A 22020-nucleotide genomic window follows, 5' to 3' on the forward strand; every position below is an offset into this window, starting at 1 on the left:
GGATCCACAGAAGGAGGCAAAGACAGCCAGGAGGTAGTGTTTGCACGGGTTTATAAATCTGATAAATACAAGTATAACGCCCTGCCCGCCACAACGGGGCAGGGGAGGAGGGAGGGGAGTCACAAAAGTTGCTGAGAGAACAGTGACTTGTACTTGGCAGCTGGAGAGTACAAGAGGGCTGCGGATTTACGCTGATGTGTCAAACAGCTTTTCGATCATCTCTCCCACTTGGTCGACCTGGTACTTGATGTACTTCTCAGGGTTCTTGGTGAAGGGCACGTTGCCATATCTGCAAAGGAAGACAAGCCGCAGGTGGCAAGCAACTGAGACGCAGCAAAAGACCCAGCAAAAGACCCTTCTCCATACTGAGAGACGCTGTTCCCACCTGTATCCTTCCTCTGCCGGATAAGTGAGCTCTGCTCCAGCAGGTCTCACTTGAATCTGATGGGGTGTCTCGGAGGGAGCAAGTGACCTTGCTAGTTACAATGGGTCTCCTGAGGTTTACGTGGGTAAACCCAGGGTGGCCCAGAGCCCTGTGCTAGCTAGAACATCTGCACTCACCCTGAACAAGGAATCGGGGCGACAAGCAGATGTTCACAACTAGTAGAGCTCAGCTAAAACGTCCTTGTTTTAGTGTGCAAGATGGAAAAGCTACGTCAGGACAGTAGAAAAATGCCAAAGCTCCGGCTGAGGTCCCAAAGACCTCAGTAAATCCAAGGAAGAGATGACAACGATGCAAGAGGTTCTCACCTGTTCAGGAAGGCACCGTAGGTCTCTTTCACAATGGTTTTCTGCGCCCGGCGAATTTTGTCCCGTTGCTCCATGTCTGGAATTGCCCAGGCCTTCTGGATCTTACACAGCTCCTCCAGCCCATCATTAAAACCCTGTCCAAAATAAAATTTGGAGAGTGCTCTGATGGCAAACATCTCTATACCAGTGCTATTTTCACCCACTAGTGATCACCACTGGACAGGTGTTCTCCTTAGGCAGATCTTTTTCCTGTCCCTGTTTCTCTCAGTCAACTAGGGGACGTTCTTCTACCATCCATCATCTTCTTACCTTAAAGCGCTCCTTAATCATCTGCCTCTCCTTATCCTTGAGCTGCAATAAGGAGAGAAAAATTTTTATTTCATTGCCAGAAATAAAATCCCAACATCACTGTTTGCCCACAAATTCCCCACCCAACCTAAGTGATATCCTACCTACTTGGCTCGAATTCCTTCTCCCAAAGCAGGGAGGAGAGAAGGCTGCAGTGAGCAGCACACACTACATACAGCAATTGGCTTTCATCTGAAGTACATTTAACGAGGGTAATTTTCAGCCAGAACAGGCATAAAAATAGACTTCTTTATGCTTTGAGCCCTTTCTTAGGGAAGGTCTCCAGGTTTTGCAAATCCAAAATAGCAGCATTTGCTCAGGTGAAAAGAGAAGAATGGAGGCTGAAATTAAAAGACTTGTGTGAATCTGGGGCAAGGGAGATTAGAAGGCAGTGTCATTCTCCATCTTGTCCTAGCCACAGTATTCACGCCACAGAGCAATACTGGCATAAGTTATAAAGGTGATTTCTGGGAATCTTTGATTATGACAAGGGACAGGACGTTTCTGGCAGTTTCTATCACCTTAAAATCATCCTTGCCTGCCCTCTCACCTTCACTCCTGGTTGAAAGACGGGCAGATTTCTCTCCAGGATGTAATCTGTCACCTTCAACCAGCTGCATTTGAAATGATATGGGAGAGGAGCAAAAAGGAGTTATTTATGTCTCACTAGAGCATGTACGCCCTCACCCGTTACCCAAAGGCCAACCTAAACAACACACACCCCAAAACTTTCCACAGTGACCATTTTCCAAGATTAATCACTTGGGAACCAGAATACTTGGTTTTGGGTTTAAACTAGTTTGTGTTTAAGGCTAACCTCTCCCACTCTCCACCAGCACCGGCCATGAATCTCCCAAGCTCTCAAACTCTGACAGAAATAAGGGAAGAGCAGAGGATGGCACCTGACCTGCGCTGGTAGGTCTGGATCTGCTGTTCAATGAGCTCCCGGTAAGACCTCTCAGCTGTCTTCTGTGTCACGGCTACCAGCTGGATCAGCTCAGACCTGAAAGGAGAAGAAGAAAACACAAGGAAGCCTGTGAGCCAGGTGCTCTCAGGGCTACTACTAGCAAGACAGCAACATTTCATGCCCCTATCAACATGATCTTTTGTGCCCTTTACAATAAAAAGGGACCTTGAAATGCTTGAACAGGGAGACAGAAGCCACTCCAAGCTGCTTTCCAAAGCCACATCCTCAATCCTCCCAAGATGAAAGGGTTCTCTGAAACCTAAGGTATCTCTGATGCTTTTATCTCCCCCCCTCATGTAATGCAGTGTCTATAAATAGGGCAAAGGTTTCAATAGGGCAGTCTCAAGAATGGAAGAAATAGCAGAGAAGAGACAGGCCTACAAGTAAACACACTCAGTACACCAGAGACTGCTTGAAAACTGCGCTTAGCATCAGCTTGGACTTCAAAGAGATGCACACTTACTTCTCCAGAGACTTCAGAATGTAGTTGTAGTTGTTGTGCAGAAAAATGGCACTCAAAGCCGGGTCTTCATAAACCTTGGATTTACTAAGAAGGTTAAGCTGCAAGTTGCCCAATACTTTGCCTTAAAGGGGGAACAACAGAGGACAAAAAGATTTGCACTAAAACTTCTTGTAACTGGCAATCCAAACCGAGGACTACGTGCTGTCACCGTGAACCCACAGCAAAGCGGAGAGCGCAGCCCCAAATGCACGTACAGAGAAGGGTACGATCACGTGCCCTCAGCGATCCTACAAGCCTTATGCAGATCTTTCCTCGGCAAGTAACCAGAAGTGCCCCGTGAACTATTGCCTCTGCTGCAACTGGCAGCACAGGCTCAGAGTAAGTCCCAGGGCCAGCACGAGTGATCAGACTCAGCCCGAGCACAGCACAGGCTCATCTCGAGGAACCTGATGGACCTGAGCACCATGATAACAGACCACCACAAGGCAGTCCCATGAACTCATCTCAACATTTTACTCTTAAATACAGAACTGGGATTTTACAGAGCCCCTCTGGCAGCTGGGAGCCCCTAGAGGGTTGAAGGCTTAAAGTCCAGCGTGAGAATGGTTTAAGGCAACCGATGACAACAACAAAACAACCTGCTGCATCGCGCTTTGTCCTGTCTAACTGTATCTCCGAAACTCCCAGACTGATCCTTTTTCTCCATCCCTTCCATCAGGCTCCAGATTGAACAGAGAAAGATTGCATGGAGTAAGAGACACAGCCCGTGCTTTTCACTCAAGAACGAGCCAAGGGAAGAACAGCCAAGGGGGTAGAAATGAGAAGGTGCACAGCGTACTCACAGATGTAGGTGCTCAGCAGCCGTCTGCTAAACTCCGAGCTGTAACTACTAGCTGAAGAGCTGGTCTCTGCAAGGAAAAGAGTCTTCAGCCAGTTAACATGCCATGAGGAAGGGCAGGGTTCGTGTGGTCAGCCTGCCTCTGTTCAAACAAGCCCCTTCCCTGTTGCTATGGAATTAGTACAGAGCTCCCGTCGACAGTGAAATTAGCTCCCTGCTTCAGCGCCGCCTGTCAGTGGATTCTCCAGGGTGAGGGAGAAAAAGCTCTGCACCCTGTGATCCTTGCGGCTGCATCGGGTGCTGAGCACCGTGGCAGAAACCTCTCCTTTCCTTCCTAGTGCTCAGAGGACATCCACTTGATCAGAAATCAAATCGTTAAGCGTATCCTCCCCACGTCCTTTCCCCACCACCCAAAAAGGGGTTTTAAGCACTAGAAATTTGCAGGCGGAGAACAAATGAGCTGCAGCTGTTACCAGCAGGCACACAACAGTGAAAGAGACAAGCAGAAGGGCTCTGGAAAGTTTCAGCTTTCCCCGTGGCTGCTGACAAGGCCTGCTTGGCTCTGCGCGAGGGCCCGCACCAGCACCGTCGCCTGCCCGTATGCAAGCAGCGGCTGTGGGCTGCAACGTGTCCCTCCGTGCGCCAGAGGGATGGCTTTCTGCCCTCCAGGGCTTGTCACCCCTGGGACACGCGGGGTAGCCACCTTCTTCTCCCCCTGCCAGCGAGTTTGGCAGCCAGGCCTAACTGGGGTGGTCTGAGTTCAGAAGCACCCCATGGGAAAGGCCTCGAGGCTCCCGTTGCCGGGAGTTGGACAATGAGGAGCTGGGGGCGCTTGGGATGAAGCACGATACCAGCCGGGCCAATTTGCTGCCCGTGCCAAGCAGACTCGGTGCCATCGGAGTGCCTTTGGCCTGTTTCAGCTCATGTGGCATCCCTCTTTGTCTGCAGGTGACAAGCCCTCGCTATTCTCTCCAGCCCACTGGCAAGAGTTACTCACCCTCCCCTTTTTCCCCTTTCAGTTATGTGTCTCCCCCCCCACTTTTTTTTTTTTCCCTTTTCAGTTACATGTTAATTTATTTACCACTCCTGGAGGACAAAGAATTAACATACATCACAAGAGCCCAACGCAGTATGAGCGGGTATGTGGGGGTAAGGCGGCTTACCTCTGGGATCTAAAGGAATATTGTATGTGTCCCCAAGAACTAAAAAGATTAAGGCAGAGCAGAGAGAAAAGGGAAGGGAGGAGAGAGAAAGAGAAATGCAAAGTGCAAAAACACAGGTTAGAGACCGCCATCCCTTTGAGAACAAAGCAGATATTAACACAAAGCAGCCACAGACAGCTACACAGGACAGCAGGCAGGAGTCCCTCCAAGGCCACAAACGGAGCTGGAGATCACGGAGGAAAGGCTGAGTAACCTCCTTCCCCTGCTAGTGACTTGTTTGTGTTGCCGTTATTTGCATTCAGCGAGTCACCTCGCTCCAAGTCAGTTCAAACTATTTTCAAGACAAAAGAAAGCCTTCTCTCACATCCTCAGCAGCAGTTCACCAGTCCTTGAAATGAATGCACGGCTCATGTAACCTTCCCAAGACACTAAGCAAAGCCATTTCACTCTCACTCTGCACTTTAGCATCTCTGCACGGGTGTATAGGGCCCTACAAAGCTGCTCTGTGGGCACCAAGAGCAAGGGATTGGCATTTAACTGATAAGCTTTGCTTTTGCTACCACTCGAGGGGAGCACTGCAGAAAAAAAATGCATGCATTTCCCATCACTTGGGACCACTATGGGACTTTTCTAATCCAACTCCAGACACCTACATGCCAACTAACTGCTGGAAGGTGTTATCAGAGAGGCACCTTTGGGTGCAATTCATCCCAAAGCAGGCACCTCTATTAGCACTACAGAACTGGGAGGTGCTGCTCTGTAAAGAACCGTGTTCTCCCTCTGTTCTGGCACGTGGCACACAACTAGCTCAGGAGTCCCAGCTTGACCACGTCTGGATGCTGAGGAGAATGTCCTTGCCGCTGCTGTTGTACTCTGACTAGAGGATCTGACAGAGGAAGAAGGCAATTCACCACTACACAGCCCAGCTACAGCTAACTCGGCCGGACCAACCATCCTCACTCCAATACAGTCACGGGGAACCAGTACAGTGTCAGATTTGGAGCTACGTGGCTAAGGCATCCTCACTTGACACCATAATGCGCACCAGCAACAAACGCCATCCCAAGAATACCTGATAGGATCAAATGTGGAAGGCCAGCAGGGAAACTCTCTGCATCCCTTGGAGCTCTCCAGACAACCAACTACATAGTCAGGGCAGATGGGAGGACAAAACAAACCACAGGGTAAAGAACAGGAGAAGAACAAGCTAACGGTGCGCGTTGAGGTTTGATCTTTTTAGGGAAGATGTCCAGACAATTTGGGGAAGGTTTTGGGAAGGAACTGCATGCCCAAATAAGCTCCATGCATGTACCTTGAGATGCCAGCATGGCACCTGCAGTCTCCTGGAAATCCAACAACTGCTGTAGGAAAAGGATGGCCTGGAAGAGAACGAGAGAGAGAGGGAAGTTAGGAGACGCAACACCAGTTGCTTTTATGCTCCACTATTAAGGATCGTGAAGGACCACGTCTTGCCATATTCAAAAGCCTTCAAGAAACAGACTGCTATACTCCTCTGAGTAGCTGGGTTTTACCCACACAGTCACACCACAGCTTTGCAAGGGAAACCAGCTAATGTCTCCAGGGAAGCCAGTTAAGCGCCCTCCCAATACAAACACACAGGTTAATCTAAGAAAATAAATTTCCCTACTGCTCTAAAACCTCTTCTGAGGCTGTTATTTACAAAGGACAATACAAATCATCATCTTCACGTACATTGCTGGTGAGTTCGTGAACTGTCCCGTCTTTTGGCATGTTATATTCCTTGTCTGGATCATTCTAAGAAGGAAGAAAGAGACATAAGGTGAGCATGTTAGAAAATTCAAGGCATCTACAATACAGCTGCTGCTGCAAGTGAGCCGTAGCCTTGTTTATCCAGCCTCAGCATCCTCAGACTCGTCTCTCACAGTGCCATCTCCTGGTGCTCAGAAACCATAGCTTCTGTGCACTGGCAGCTCAGGACCACAGGGGCTTTGCTCAGCATGTGACCATCAAAAGTGCGTCTCACCTATGGGGCAGCGCATTCACAGAGCCCACCTTACAGAGGGACAGTTTATCCCGAGTCCTCCGCAGTTTTTCAAGTCAGCAATTTTCCTTTCTTTTTACATGGAGTTAAGTTCTGAGATTAACTTTGGTATCTACAGAGGCCTCCTGTGTTTGAGACCAGCATCCGGTGTTCAGTATTTGCAGCTGACCCTCCAATGCTATCCAGCAGGCACAGCCCTGCTTTGCAGTCAAGAAGTATGTGGTCTCACGGAAAGCAGAAAGCTAAACTGGGAGTTCTGCTCAGAAAACCCCTTTTCTAAACCTGCTGGCCTTGCTGGAGAGAACGGTGATGGTAAACCTACCTTAATGTTGTCAGCGAACTCTTCCAATGCCTTTGCACCTGTAGTTTCCATGGAAGTGATCAACCCTGGCAATTTGTTCTTTGTGCCTGCCGCAGTTCCCTGGAATAGTCCCGTAACAGATCAGAGAAAGAAAACGAGCAGCATCTAACCATTCGTCCAGCACCTACCCTCCTTTCTCCCCCATCCCAGCATCTCATTCTCAGTTCTCCATGTATCAGAAGAATATTTATAGCATTATCAATAGTGAGCGAAACCTTGCATTCTTTGGCCTGCCAGGAGGGAGAAGATGCTGCAACCCTAACAATGACCAGGACTTGTTCTGCCATATTTCCTCTTGTGCGGTACCTGATCTAAGAGGTTGGTGCATCAGTCACCAGCTCCAGCTGGAAGCAGATGGAAAGGAGCCTGAAAAACCTTGCGTCATAGTCCAAGCAGGCTCTCCTCAGAGGAGATGATCTTCTAGATGACAGGGAGCACAGCCCAAACTAAGCTCGAGCTGCACCTGTCGCTCCCAGTCCATGCTGAGGGACAGAGGTGACATTGCTTTGTTCAAAGTCACCGTCGTCGTCCCTTTCAAAAAGTTCTCCCCGCAACCCAAGCCGCAGGACACTCTCCAATCCCATCAAACTCACCTGCAAGACCTGGTCAAATTCTGGCTTCATCTGCTTGAGGTGCTTGAGGATGGGGAAGATTGTGAGCACCGCCGAATAGTCGTGGCGGATGATGGCTTTCCGGGCCGCTGACACAATGTTATCCCCCTCCATGATCAAGTTATCCAGCGACTCCTGCAGCAAAGCCAGTCGGTCAGAAGGAAGCAGCATGACTCCTGCCCACGTAGCACAAGGGGCTTAACGCAGGATCCCCGTTAAAGATGACAATTTAGCTGACGGGTCATTGCTGGTACCCGCAGTGCGACAAGGCGAGTGAACAAAGCACGTGTTCTCCAGGGCCACCTGCCCCGGTTCCCTGCCCAGGTCCTGGAGAGCAACCCCAGCGGTGGTGGCGCTCTAGGGCACCCACAGCACGTGGCGTAATCCACGTCCTCATAATGAAAAAGAAAAGGAAAGGAATTTTTATGTCCTTTACAAGAGAAACCAAGGGGAAAGGCTCAACTGACCTGGATGAGGGAATCAAAAGTCTTCTTCTGGTGGTGCTCCGGGACGATTTCTGTCAGGAGCTGGTATTCGCTCTGGGCCAGTTTGACAAAGGCACTCACACAGTGAATGTAGGCGTCAATCTCGATGTCGAACACATCATCCCTCCCTGTAAAGGCAAGATGTCTTTAAGAGAGAACCAAATTCGCGCCGAGCTTCCAGCAGCTCTGCCCCCTGCGAGGCCTCGGATTACGCAGAGAGCACAAGGTTCCTCCTGAACAGGCGGCTCTGGCTTTGTGCCCGTCCTGCTGCGAGACCAAGAGCTATCTTCTCACCACGCCTGCCCCCTTGGTTTGCCCGTGGGAGGCACGCGAAGTCAGCTGCAGCTCAGGAAACGGACACATCAGCACAACACCAGCTCTTCCCAGCCTCGTGACAGAAGGCAAGTTTGAAGCTCTTCTGGGATACAAACTAAATTTAATCAAGGGCTCGAACACGGAGTACTAAACTAGGGAAGGTCTGAGGTGAATTATTCAACATCTCTGCTCGTATTTTTAGGATTCCTTATCTCCATCCATCATGCAGATGAAGAACTGCCATGTTGCATCAACATTTCTTGGAAATGGAGGCTCTCCTGGAAGGCAGCCTCTTCCTACAGGCAGTAACCAAAGATAATAACAGGCGGATGAACTACTACATCCTACAAAGCAGGACTATCAGCACACTTAGGTGAGGCATCTGCCACAAAATGCTGCATACAAATGTGCGTTTTTGAGTTCTAGCACATGAATGTCTCAAAGACATAGTGAGGAACCTACGTGGTAGGCGTAAGAAGTGCCAGGAAGATACGGGGGCACCCACCAACTGATGCCAGCCACGAGCTGGATGTGTCAGCAGGACAGACACAAATGGGCTCGCATCACCCTGCATTGCTCAGACCCCTGCAGTAACCACTAGAAAAGAGCAAAATGATGCAGAGAGGCCTTCCCTAAGCTACGGCTGCTGCTGCTACCCTCCTCCCAGCAGCATCTGCAACTTCTGATGGAGAAAGACCCAATTCTTCCCTACGCCGACAGGCCCCTCGGAGCGATCTTTTAGAAGCTGTGGTCAGCACGTGGCACACAAACGTGACGTGGTTTTACACGCGGCCTGCAGCGGAGAGCGGCCCACCAAACGGCGTGCCACATGTAAGCCTTCCCTGTTTGCTTCACTTCAGCGCCGACAAGCCCGTGGCTCCCTATAGGAAGGGCCCCTCAGCACGGTGGCCTCCAGGTTCGGTTAGACAAAACTGGGGTCCCTTGTTTTTAGGGCTTGGGGTTGTGCGATTAGTAGGAGTGAACTCTACTGAGAGGAGCCAGAGCTTCACAGCCAGAGAAGGCCCATGCTCCAGGGCTACCCACGCAGACGAACGGCCACTGGCTACGCCACGAGTGTGAAGCATGCTGCAAAGAAGGGATGTTAGGCAGCTCGTTACGAAGTGACAACACGGTACTTACCAGCAGCCGGCCCATGCTTGTCGCTCAGGGTATCGGAAAGATGTTTAACTCGTAAATCATGCTCATGACCTAGTGAGATGTCAGCCGGCACAAACAGAAGGCGCAATTTATCCAGGGTGGTTACAGCATGGATGCTCACACTGGCTGGAAGCCGCTTCAAGCTTGGCTTATTTGATCTGATGGACTTTTTTTTTTTTTTCCCTACGCAGTCCCGGGAACGCTACCTAACCAAATCCCTTTATGGGGTTATGTAGCAGTAGCAACCCTTTGAAACCTGATGAGAAGTGAGTTAAATCGTTTCCTGGGCCACAGGTGTCACTTGAACCTCCTGCCATAAGCTCTGAATGGGACAGCAGGCACCGTAAACCCAATTTGTACCCACAACTATTACAGATTCAAACTCAAAGTCCATCTCCTGCTCAGCACTGAGATTTTTTTTCCCCCAGTAAGTGATGTTAGTCACTATCTGGGATTCAGTAGACTAGAATGTAGGTGCTGAAGAAATCTACTTTGGATGAATACGTAGCAGAAGGGAAAAAGGTCTGATAGATGCTTTGAAGCAAATGAAGTCTCTCCTCTGTCTGGTACAACCTCTGTGAGCAGAGGAGGTTGGAACACGGAAGGAGGCCCTTTAGGTCAGTCTGCACAGAGATGTGCAGGCATGAAGCACTGGGCTCGCTGTGGCCTGACACTTCTGCATCAGGTTTGGAAAGGTCACTAGGAAACTGAACGTCTCAAAGACCAGGCAAAACAAGAAAAGAGAACAGAAACACCACAGGAAGATGTCATCAGAGCAGAGCTTCCGTTAGCCACGTGCCTATGGTGGACCGACTGCTTTATCATAAGATTCCTTTCCACCTGTATTTTGTCTACAGAGCCTTTGAAATTCAGACACGAAATTCAGATCAGTAGTTTGGGCCGCCAGCATCTCCCAGGCTGCCCAAGGACAGCTATATTTACCTGACCCTGCCCACCAAGCACTCGGCTAACGGAAGCCCCACCTGGAAAAGCAAGGCTGATACACAGAGAAGCTCAAAGGTGAAGTAGCTGGAGCTGTGATTACCTTCCATAGGAATGAGGTTAGAGGCCCCCTTTTTCCCATCTAGACCATGCTGAGAGTACTGTTTCAGAAGGTTCTGAGCCTTACGGATCGTGCCTGTCACCAGAGCCAGAGAGAAGAGACAAGAAGACCTAGAAAATGAGTGAAAGAAAACAAACCCAGAACACCAGCCCTTCACCAGCAGCTGTCACCTGGGCCCAGCAGGAGGGTGCTGGGCACCAATGAGCATGCTCAGCACAGGCCCGGCAAGAACCCAAAACTCGTGTCCGAGCGTGCGGATGCCACGGTTGTTTTCAGGTTGTCTCCCTTCTTCAAGGGGAGGACGTGAAGTCCGGCCACGGCTACAGAACCAGGGAGCGCTCGGCTCAGTTTGCTGAGCTGCTACGGCTGGCTGGGAAAATCTGACCCCAGCTTCCTTCCCCGTGATGTTTTTCTTTAAGCTGGTACGCTGCATCCAAGCGCAAAAGCCTTCCCTGAGCTGGGGTACGGACAATTTACACCCAGCAACGCACTGCCTGCTCCCCAGAGCCACAATCGCAGCTCCTCCCTTGCAGGTGCCGAAAAAAGGTGCCATTCCAGGGCATTTCCTGAGCATGCTCAATATAGATCCCCACAGCCAAGGCATCGAACGATCTCCGGCATTGCAGGAAGCGATCAAAGGGTGACAACCTCGGGACTTCAGAGAGCAATGTTGCAGCAGCAGTCCCCACCCCAGGAATCGCAGCACAATGGACGCTGCCCACCCACGTCTAACTCGCATTAAGTCACCCTAATCCCCAAGACACTTTTCTTCTAAGGAACTGCAAATCAATTAAAACCATGGAAAAAAAAAAAACAAACACGGGGTTAAAAGATTTATACTTAACACACACAAAAAAACAGACAGGACTGAACAAAAGCCGATGCTGGATATACAGCTAGGAAGCACACAAAAAAAAAAAGCATTAACGGGACAACTGAAAACTAAGCGCTGTTTCCACATTAAAAGGTTAGTGGTCATGCAACAAGCTGCAATTATCACAAGCACATGGACACACTCTCACAGCAGAGCTTTGCCGTTGCCTGCACAACAGGGAACAGAGAGTTTTAGGAAGGCAGAAGGACTCTCCATAGAAAACCCAGACGGAACAGAATTGGGCTGAGTAAACGAAGAAAAAGATCCAAGAAATAAAAACGCGGCTGCCAACGCTAAGAGTCAGTCCTCCATTTTAAAGCAATAAATACTTCAAACGCGCAGAAAATCCCTCCGTCCACCAGCAAACATCAGCCACAGCACGGCCAGGAAACGAGCGCTGACTGCCAGAAGCTGAGGACAGCCGACCCCGGGGGAAGCACCACGCTGCAGGACGGCGCCCTGGGGCACGGGGACGGCCTCGCAGCAGGGCTCTGAGCTCTCTCCAAACCCCAACCCCAGGCACCAAGCAGCTCCAGCACCCACCTGGGGTCACCTCAAGAAGGGCCCTACAGTGAAACCTTTAAGGCATACCTCTGGCAGCCCCTCCGTGACCCCACTCGCAATGGGGCGCTGCACTTCCTCCCTCCCCAGACCCTAATCCTAACCCTACACAGCAACCAGGTTCGGGGCAGGCTGAAGGAATCTTCCTGTCTTGCAGACAGCACACCTCTAGCTGGGGAGCACAGGGAAGTGACAGAGCTTCCCCCCGAATCACCACCGTGCCCCAACGTGGCTTACTGTTTATTAACACGAGAATGGAGAACGTGCAGCTCCAACTCTAAGCTTTCATGGGCCACATTTTTCAGCCATCAGCTCAGATCACTCTTAACCACTTACTAAAGAAAAAAAAAATCGTATTTGTAAGCCACATTCGTCTGGCAGGAAAACCCTTCCCCCTAGACCCACACTAGGCAGGCGGGAAGACCCGTGCCCTTGTGCTGATGGATTCGTTCCGAGCTTCTTCCGTGTTCTTCCTGCTCACTTGATCCCAGAATCACTTCCTCCAGGTTTCCTGATGCTTTCCATCCCCAACACAAGCATTAGCTGCTTTCAGAAACCTTCAGTGTTTGGGCACAACATTAAATTCCTCTGAGCGAGCAGGGCTGCAGAAAGCCCTGAAGAGATGCACTAAGCTATTTTTTTTACTATTATTGCTGATACCATGGCCCAGCTGACATGCTGGAGCTCAACCCAGCTGCCGTTCTTCTACCCGTTTTGATCTTTCCTACTTGCCTTCAGAAAAAAAAAACCTGGGTAAATTGGTGTAAAAATGAAGCAGAGTGCAACTGCTGCTGCTGCCCAGAGGCTCTCACTTCACAGGGATGCAGCGCACACCTCCACAGCTCACCCCGATGGTTTCCTCTGCCTCTGCTGCCCTGCATTTGCATAAACCTGCGTTTACACCAACACACACACACCTCATGTGTTTGTGGACATCACCTGAGCGCTGCTGTATCCCCTTCACTTAGTGCTGCAATTAGGCTTTAATGAATTCTAGTGAAAACCAAAGGCTTTTGTTCCGTGCTTGTTTTCCCTCCTTAGGCAGCTCGCAGACCAAATGGGATCGTTTCAGCTGCTGCTGAAAGCATCATGTTCCAGCTCGGCAGCGATCAACAGGGGAAGCTGAAAAGGGGAACAGGCTCTTCGTTCTGCCCCACACAGCCCGTCTTCAGGTAGCACCTCACTGCTGGGTAAAATTAAACTGCTAGGAAGCAATAAATAAACTGGAAACGGCTCCCCTGTAGCTTGTAGAGCCCCCCAAAAAACCTAAAATTCACACAACACCTGAGATTTTTGCTCCTGGGCCTGTTTAAATAAAGTGGTTTGGGGGCATACATGAGGCAGTTCTCCAATTCTACATCGTTCTCCTGTTTTTCTCTTCCACTACTCAGCTTCCTAGCCAAGCAGAAGAGCAGCGCACCCTCTTTTCTTTAGCACCAACCACAGGAGTCTGCACAAAACTGGCTGAAGCTCTGTGGCTTTTGCGTATAGGTACCCTGCGCTCTGTCCTTCCCAAGCTTCTGGCAGCTCAGAGAGCTTCTGAGCTACCTCCTGCTCTCAAGGCAACCCAGCGCTGCATCCACAGGCCTCACCGAGAAGCAATCCCTTCAGGATTTTACGAGCAGATGTTTGTAACGGGACAATTTGGGAACCTGAATACGCTTGTCCTCTGAGACAGACTGCTGACATTTCAAACAGCAAAGTGCTTTAAAAAAAAAAAAAGCCACAGACTGCTTCTCCTTGACTTGGCAAGCTGCAGTCAAGAGGAGACGATTTGGCTTTAGAAGCATCTCCAGCAGTCAAAGTTTTAATTGCACGCTGGAACAAGAGGAAACAGAACAGGGTGCACCAACAACTGCAGCAGTGATGGAGAGATGAAGACTCAGACAAAGCACGGATGTGGAATATGTTCTCCAGAACCCAGCACAGTGGCTGGGGGAGGGAGGGTGGGGGTCTCTGCCTGGTGAGCTTGTCCCTGCTAGCTTACCTTCCCTTCAGCTGCAACCTCCCTTCCATTTTGCTTTGTAAAAAGGTTATAGCACATCAGATTTAGTTGGTTATTTATCCCCTGCAAGAGGTTAAAGTGTGCGCTGGGGTGTGCGCTGGGATATTCTTCCTGAAGGAATAAGGAAACCAACTCCCTTGTTGAAACGGCGAGAAAACCGCTCGTCTGAAACAGTTTTGTGGGAATTCCCTTACCGAAGGGAATGCACAAAAAAAAAAATCTTTGTCCATAACTGAACAAAGGCTAAAACCAGGTGAGCCAAATGCCACCAGAGGAATACTGTTATGAAGAGTGCCACCGTGCCAGTGTGGAGAGAGCTCCACATCAGGAGCTGTCCTTGAAAGCTGACAGAACTGCAGAAAAACTGGTGAACCTCTGCTCGAAGATTATTCTTCCCTCCTCTTTAATTTCATTTCAGTACAATTCCGCAGCCGTAAGAGATGGCTGCTGTGTAAGGTTTAACCACCCCCATCCTTCAAGAGCTACAGTCCGGTTCTGTGTCCTTGTTCACAGATGACTGGAGACAAATTAGCCATTATTTTTTCCTTGAGACTGCAATACCCCAATAGATCACCTGAAATCCTTTCCTTCATACACCGTGGGCTCTGTGAGAGCATTCAGACTGCGCTCACTGCCTGATACCTGGCCCGTCTCACAAACCGATTAAATTTGGCCAAAAGATGCCAAAATCTCCTGGCAAATTTACAGCTGAGACATTCATCACGACAAGCGATTTTGGATGCCCAAACGCATCCATTTTGGATGAGATAGAGAACAAATGCTTCTCAAACACGTGGGCTGTTTTCTCTCTCTGTGGGCATCCAAGATCCAAGACTCATTAAAAAAACCATTCCTAGTGATTTTTTTTAATCTTCCTATGAAAAAAAAAAAAAAATCTCCTCTATTTCTGACTACCTAAAGCGTAAGAGCCGTTCACCAGAGAGTTCACCAGCTGCAACTCACACTTCAGCTCTCAGGAACAGCTCCGGGGCACAGCAGCAGGGGCACAGATTGATTTTAAAAGCCCAGGGGGGCGATCGCTGGCTGTCACAGCCTTCCCCGGGCAGCCTGCCCTCTCCAAATATCCCAGGCACACCCTCTGCTGTAGCACGAAGAGGCCCACCAAAGCCCCTCCATTCAGAAGTGAAGAGAGCGAGCACCAGGGCCAGCACACACACACACATAGACGCACGTTACCTGGGATGAGGACTGCATTCACATCAGGATTATAAAAATAAACACAACACAATTAAAATGGGTACTGCTTTCCCTCCCGTTCCCCATCCCATCAATTCCCAGTCCCTACCCGCAGTTCTTAAGTTAGTGTTTTCCTGAACTCACGAAAGGATTTGGACAACGCAGGAAAAATACTGGGGTGGGAAAGAGTTTTTGCCAGGCAAACCCCCAGAAATCCGAACTTCTGACTTCCATCACTATTACACAGGAGACAACAGGGCGCTGGGAGACACAGGGACAGCATCACTGCTCTGCTGTCAGGCCCACGCCAGCTGTGGCTGGCCCTCCTTCTGGCCGTTTTCCCACTAGGTGGCACATTTCAGAGGCCAGGACGCCAGCTCCACGCTCGAGCAGGAGCAGCCCAGGGGAGGGACCGGCCTCCCAGCTGCAGAAAATGCAGCAAAACTCCATTACGAGGAGAGGTGGAATAACTCCCCAGCCACATTCACGTCTCTTCCAGAGACAGGCTGAGACAAAAGCTTTAACAGCTCTTCCAAAATCTGATTAGGACAACTTTGGATCTGTAGGCAAATTCCCAGACCCTCTTTCAATTTCTGAGAGATTCTCGGTTTCCTAGCCCAATAATTATTTACACGTAAGTAGTGATTAAAGTGATGTGCTTTATCAGGTCTCAGTTTTCCATTTTGCTGTAACACTGGATATAATCCATGTTCCAAGGCTGAGGACAAATGTTCTCAAACCATATTCATCTCCTCCTCTCTCAGGTCTCTTTTTGCTGATCTCCTTCGTTAAGGTAACGGCCTTTTCCTTCTCTGTTTACAGACCCCATCCTGCCCGTCCCACTTCTTTACGGTGCCCAGAGAACAGATCTGATGATTTGAGAAATGGAAACAAGGTCTGTAACCTCTGCCCTGGCTTCAACACCGAGAAGAGTTGCTTCTCTCTGAAATCCCACCCTGCTCCTGCCCTGTAAGCAGGCAGAGGCCACCTCAGCAGCGAGAAGCCCTGCAGAAGTGTGTCAGATACCCAGGCGAGAAGATAACGCTGTACAGGGATCCCTGACTCGGACTCACCTGGTCTCTTGACTGGCTTTTTGGTGGGGGTGTCCTTCCTCTTGTTCTGAATGGCAGGGGAATACGGCACCCCCGTGGAGGAGCTGTTCTTACGAAAATGGTCTTTCAGCCCCTTGATGGAGCGGTCAAGCTGGACAGAGCGGATTTGGAAGTACACTGTCATGAAATCTAAAGGGATGAGGTAGAAACGAGATTATAAATAAACAGAAAACACTATAAGGAAAAACAAACCTTTCCTGAAACACAGTGGCCCAAAGACAACTTAGCGGTGTTCATGGGAGACCCCAGATAAGCGTTTTTCCCTACCAAAATACCAAATCCAGCAGTGCTAAATCCAGAAAGAAACCAAAATACAAACAGACTCAACAGAAAAAGCAAAAATGTAGTACAGAGGAGACAGGTGTTTCTCTATTTCACAATAGAGAAACCAAAGCACCCAAACAATCTAACAGACAAAAAGACAGCGAAACCTGAAACAGAATCCAGGCAACCGCTCTGAATCTTCCATTCCCGCAGGCAACTTTTCCTGTTCTGCCGCAGCCCTGAGATGTTGACTTTGAAACCAAGAAGCCATAAAGTGTCCTGTCACACCTTCCACACCAGGCCCAACCATTTCACCTCCAGGCCTTTCTTCCAAACAGAACCCTCAGAGGACGAGCCGATTAACCCACAGTTCAGTACACCGCTCTCCCCCCCCATCTCCTGTTCACCTTTCTTGCATTTCCACCCCCTTCCCTTCCTTTCCTCATGTGAACGCCACACCCTGAACCTGCCTCTTCTCCAGCCCGGGTCCCTCAGAACTTTCCTTAAGACTCTCGCATTTGATTCCAGCACGCAGACCGCCTCCCACACTGCAGGGTCAGCTCCTGTCCTGTTTGTACCCTAAAGCTGGAAAAATCTCCTGTTTTCTTCCAAACCCAGCTTCCTTCCCCTGCAGTGTTCACTCCTGCCCTCCCACCACACCCAACAGCAAGTCCACACGCTACTACCAAGAGCGCATCAGTTTTGGAAGCGATGGGGAGTCAATAAAGGGGTATAAAGGTGTAGGTAGATTCTGGTGCTGCAGAACAGGAAAGAAGAGCTGTGTATTGACTGAAAAAAAAAATCCTGTGCTGCTTTTATACCCCTCTTTGGTCACATTTAACACACAAGGTTTCGTTCATAAACAGTTCCCCCAGGGGAGTTAAGTCAGTGTCTTGTACAGCTGTAGCACCTGGGCACTAGGTGACTGCAGCTCCAACAGGAGGTGTTGCAGGTGCACGTTAAATAACAGGCTCCTGGCACGGATTTCTGCTGCAGGCCAGGCTATGCTTTAAGATGATTTGTGCTTTACTTACGCAGCTTTTGCTCTCATCAGATCACTGTTCAACTGACAGAGCGCATTTCAGCCCTACTACAAACAGCATAAGGAAGCAGGCTCTTAAGAAGGGAATTGAAAGGAGACTGAACTCCTACCCTAGAAGGTGCCGCTAAAGCTTTTTCTCGTTTTGCTCGTGCTGCTAGCTACCAGCGGCAGCGTGACCCTCGCTTTGTCAGTCCCGACCTCACCTGAGCAGAGGCTTCGTGGCTGGAGGTGTGTGATCTGCAAACTCACCTGCACAGTGCTAATAACAACCCTCACCACTCCGCTTCTGCTCTCAACCAGGAGCGACAGTCAGCTGGAGAGCACTGACCTGACACAGAACCACAGGGGAACAACGCACAGCGCTGCCCACCTTGGTTCCTGCCGTTCTCCACCAGCCAGCCAGAAATGCGGATGATATCGTGCAGGACGCTCTCCGGGAGGTGCTCCAGCGACATCTCCTCCTGTGTCTCCATTTCATCATCTCCGCTGATCAGGTCCAGGATGAGGATGGGCGGGACTGGCTTGGTGTGCCGTGTCATCAAGCTGCGGAACTCCGACTCCAAGGACTCTTTCCCCCTCTCAAAAAGGGATTTCTGGCACAAAAGAGAGAGGGATAGAAGAAGCACAGGGTTCCTGTAATCACTCACGGGTCTTTCTGCATGAGGTCTCATTTTCTGTAGTGTTTCTAACCACTGTCAAGTACCGCATGCTTCGAGCTCCGACAACGCCTGTAACTAAGAGACTTTTAAGGTGAATTAAATACAAAAATGCCTGGGAGCTGCTCAGTTTACAAGTGGAATTACAACAGATCTCACATTCTGCTCAAGCAATTGAAGGATGGACAAGAGGTACGCAGGGGGAAGTTCAATCAACTCCACCACATGTGCAAGATAGGCTTTCACAAGTCCGAACGGCACAAAGCATGAAGAGAGCACCACAAGCAGAAACACTGCTGGGCTCGGACTTAAAAAGAAGCCAAAGAAACCATTTTTTAGCTGTTCCCAAACACCTTTTTCGCCAGGCAGCAAGCCCACCAGCCTCTCACAGCAGGAGGGCAAGCAGCACATGTCTGTCTGTCTGTCTGTCTGTCCGTCCCTCTCCCGCCCCTGCCAGCTTCCAGATCCGCGACCTACCACACGGTTCAGCTCTGGGCTGTCCGGACTGTTGTCCTGGAAGTATTCCACTGCCTTCTGGATTTTGTCCATGCAATTCAAGTATTCCTCCAGCCTCCCGGTGGGGCTAAAAATAAAAGCAAAAATAAAAAACGGTGCCCCAAAGACCAAAGGAAGAAAACACCAAGTAAGCACCAGACCAAACTCAGGATGAAAGTAATACAGAAAATTCCAATTTACTTTCTGTGTAAGAGAAGATCATGAACTCTGTTTCGACTGCACTCATTGCCACAACTGTGCAGTTCCTGCCAGGGCAGAAAGAAACTTTAGGAAAAGGGCAGAGGAAAGAAGAGAAGCCACCAATGCTCATGAGCTTCATATGGCACCATGGGTGTAAAATCTGGAAGAGACATCAGTACAGTCTGAGCAGACTTTGCCCTCTGGGGATTGCTGATATTCAAGCCAGGAAGCTTTCTGGATGACTGGTGGGGGGGGAAGAACGTGGGAAGTATATTAGGAACATTAAAATAAGTGTGCAGAGTCGGCTCCTACCTCTGTCCCAAAAGACCAATAGGATGAAGCTCCCCAGCAAGATCCAGCTGCTGAACTCACCCTTCCTTTATGATCTTCTCCGTGTCTTTAGCCACGTGGTAGTAACTGATGACATGATCCAAGCAGGACAAGGTCTTCTCCACGTTCTCCTGCAAGCGCTGCAGATTCTCTGTCTGTTTATGGACTGGGATGATCGAGTTCTCCAGTTTCATCAAACGGCTTTCAAAGGAGGATAGGATAGAAACCTACAGAGAAACGAAGAGAGCTGAGGACATCCTTTCACAAGGATCCACGCAGTAGGTTAGTAGTTAGATTGGGGCAGTCCGGGACCTTCAGATTCCAGCTTCTATGCTGGGCTCCTTAGGACATAGAAGATTTAAACAGCCTGCCTTTCCATCAATTTCCATCAATAATTACAAAACAAATCATCTGCCATCAAAGATAGGCCAGCTTTGAATTAAATGTTTGAAAAGCACACAAACAGTACGCCGAAACAGTACCAAGGAAGAGAAAATTTTACCTGACAGCACAAAACAAAGCCACAGGAAAAGCCTGGAGGCATCCTTGGTAAACGGAGCAACAAAAGTAAAGCCTGGCAGCCACTTTGCTCTGTACCACTAAGATCTAAAACCGGAACATACAATGCGAAGACACACTATAGCATGAACCTTCTTTTGCACTGTGGACATTTGTTTTTTAAAAAGCGACTACGGTATCACTTCTGAATGGTGAAAAGCCTTAGCAAGCACATAAAGGGTGCCTTAATGTCATCTTTTCTAGGACAAAATGCAGTTCTTTCAAGACGCACTCCTATGCTATGCTTTCCAGATTTCTCTAGTGATGCTTCTATGCCTTTCTTAAGTCACTGAACCCAAAACTGGACACAGTATGCCAGTTGAGGGCTTACTAGCACCACTTAGAGTGCAATAATTACATTCTACCTCTTTAGCAAAAAATTTTCAAAATAAACCCCAAACGAGACCTGCCTTTATGAAGCAACGATGGGATGCTGTTGCACAAATTAGTTTGGGGTTTGTTAATATCTCTTCCCATGAGAAAGCACAAACTGTAAAGCCAACAGCGCATTTACACCCACATCTTCCCAGGAAAGAGGCTTAGGTTTTAAACATTCACCAGCCTTTCCTTTTGCCCAACCACCAAAGTATAAAACAGAGATGCCGAGCAAGTGGCTTATTACCGTATATTCTTCAGACAGGCACAATGAGGCTCTAAAAAATTGATTTTCCTACGGGTGAGCAGCCCTAGACCCAGCCATAAGCCTGAACCTCAAGGACCTCCTTACCATGTTCTTCGTGAGCTGGTCACTCTTCTCAAGACTCTCTTTGATAAAGGACAGAGTTTCTTCTTCCTGCCATCAGGGTGAAAAAGTAGTTAGTTTTCACTGCAGAGCACCGAGCATTTAGCTCACTCAACTCCACATGTAGGGTTTCACAAGCCCTGCTAAACACAGCAGCGAGCCACCTTTGGTCTGATGCTGAGGCCACTTTTTAACATACCACCTCCTAACAGATATCAGGACATTTAACCCAAGGCGAGAAACACAACATAATGAGAGTGTTTTTTTACAGATTGCTCCTTTCCCCCCAACACGCCGACCCCTCGAGCCTTAGCACACTTTGCGGACACCCTTACCCCCCCCGATTTACACCGCACACCCCCGCCCACCACAGGCGTGGTGCAGCCACCCCGACCCCCACAGACCCGACCCCCGCAGACCCCCAGCCCCTCACAGCAGGCCCTGAGGGGGAGCCCCGGGCCCGTCTCCACGGCAACGCGCGGGGGCTGCGGGCCCGGCCCCGCGCCCAGGCCCCGCCAGGCCCCGCCGCAGGCCCCCGGCCCGGCCCCACCTGCTTGAGCTTGCCCTCGATCTCCCTCCTGCGGGCCGACACCTCCTCGCTCGGGATCATCGTGCCGCGGGGCGCCGAGGCCGCGCTCCACCGGGAAGCCGCCGCCGCTGCTCCCCCCGGCTCCGTCCCGTCACTGCCGCGGCGCCATCTTGGGAGCGGCGGGGGCACTGCGCATGCGCAGGAGTGGCGGGCGCCATCTTGGGAGTGGCATTTCAGAGAGGGAGACGGAAGGGCAGCGGGGCTGGGGCGCATGCGCGCTGCGGGTCTTGGCGGCCAGCTTGGGAGTGGCGGGCGGGCCGCGCGGCCATCTTGAGAGTGGCGGGGGGTGTCTGCTGCTGTGGGCCAAGATGCAACCATCACAGTGTCACCCACTGAGACATGTCCCCAAGCACCACGTTAAACACCCCAGGGATAAACCATGTCCCCAAGCACCACATCCAGCCTTTCCCTGAACACCCCCAGGGACGGTGACTCCACCACCTCCCTGGGCAACCCGTCCCAACACCTGACCGCTCTTTCTGAGGAGAAATGTCTCCTCATTTCCAACCTGAACCTCTCCTGGCACAACTTGAGGCCATTCCCTCTAGTCCTACCACTAGTTACCTGTGAGAAGAGGCCGACCCCCAGCTCCCCACACCTTCCTTTCAGGCAGTTGCAGAGAGCAATGAGGCCTCCCCTGAGCCTCCTCTTCCCCAGACCAAACACCCCCAGCTCCCTCAGCCGCTCCTCACAGGACTTGTGCTCCAGGCCCTTCACCAGCTTTGTAGCCCTTCTCTGGACACGCTCCAGGCCCTCAATGTCCTTCTTGTAGTGAGGGCCCGAAGCTGAACACAGCACTCGAGGTGTGGCCTCACCAGAGCTGAGTACAGGGGGACGATCACCTCCCTG

The 22020-nt window shown here is 50.2% G+C and overlaps 1 protein-coding gene across 12 annotated transcripts; it reads right to left on the reverse strand.

The window, feature by feature from the left end:
- Positions 1-34: 34 nt before the first annotated feature.
- Positions 35-21347, reverse strand: EXOC7 (exocyst complex component 7). Of its 12 annotated transcripts, XM_080560853.1 has the most exons (22): positions 21133-21347; positions 20568-20633; positions 19325-19509; positions 18734-18839; positions 17971-18193; positions 16256-16423; positions 15183-15194; positions 10528-10620; positions 9465-9533; positions 7992-8137; positions 7507-7659; positions 6875-6973; positions 6243-6305; positions 5842-5908; positions 4530-4568; positions 3371-3436; positions 2529-2649; positions 2006-2101; positions 1649-1712; positions 1060-1101; positions 751-884; positions 35-289 (listed from the first exon to the last, which is right to left on the reverse strand). In XM_080560853.1, the coding sequence occupies exons 1-22, from the start codon at positions 21190-21192 to the stop codon at positions 187-189; spliced, it is 2175 nt and encodes a 724-aa protein (XP_080416979.1). In that variant the 5' UTR covers positions 21193-21347; the 3' UTR covers positions 35-186. The 12 variants fall into 12 exon arrangements, with proteins under 12 accessions (XP_080416979.1, XP_080416980.1, XP_080416970.1 ...); XM_080560854.1 differs by lacking the exon at positions 15183-15194; XM_080560844.1 differs by lacking the exon at positions 9465-9533.
- Positions 21348-22020: the final 673 nt, after the last annotated feature.

The sequence above is a fragment of the Anser brachyrhynchus genome (assembly GCF_964034855.1).
Source record: "Anser brachyrhynchus genome assembly, chromosome: 18".
NCBI classification, from domain to species: domain Eukaryota; kingdom Metazoa; phylum Chordata; class Aves; order Anseriformes; family Anatidae; genus Anser; species Anser brachyrhynchus.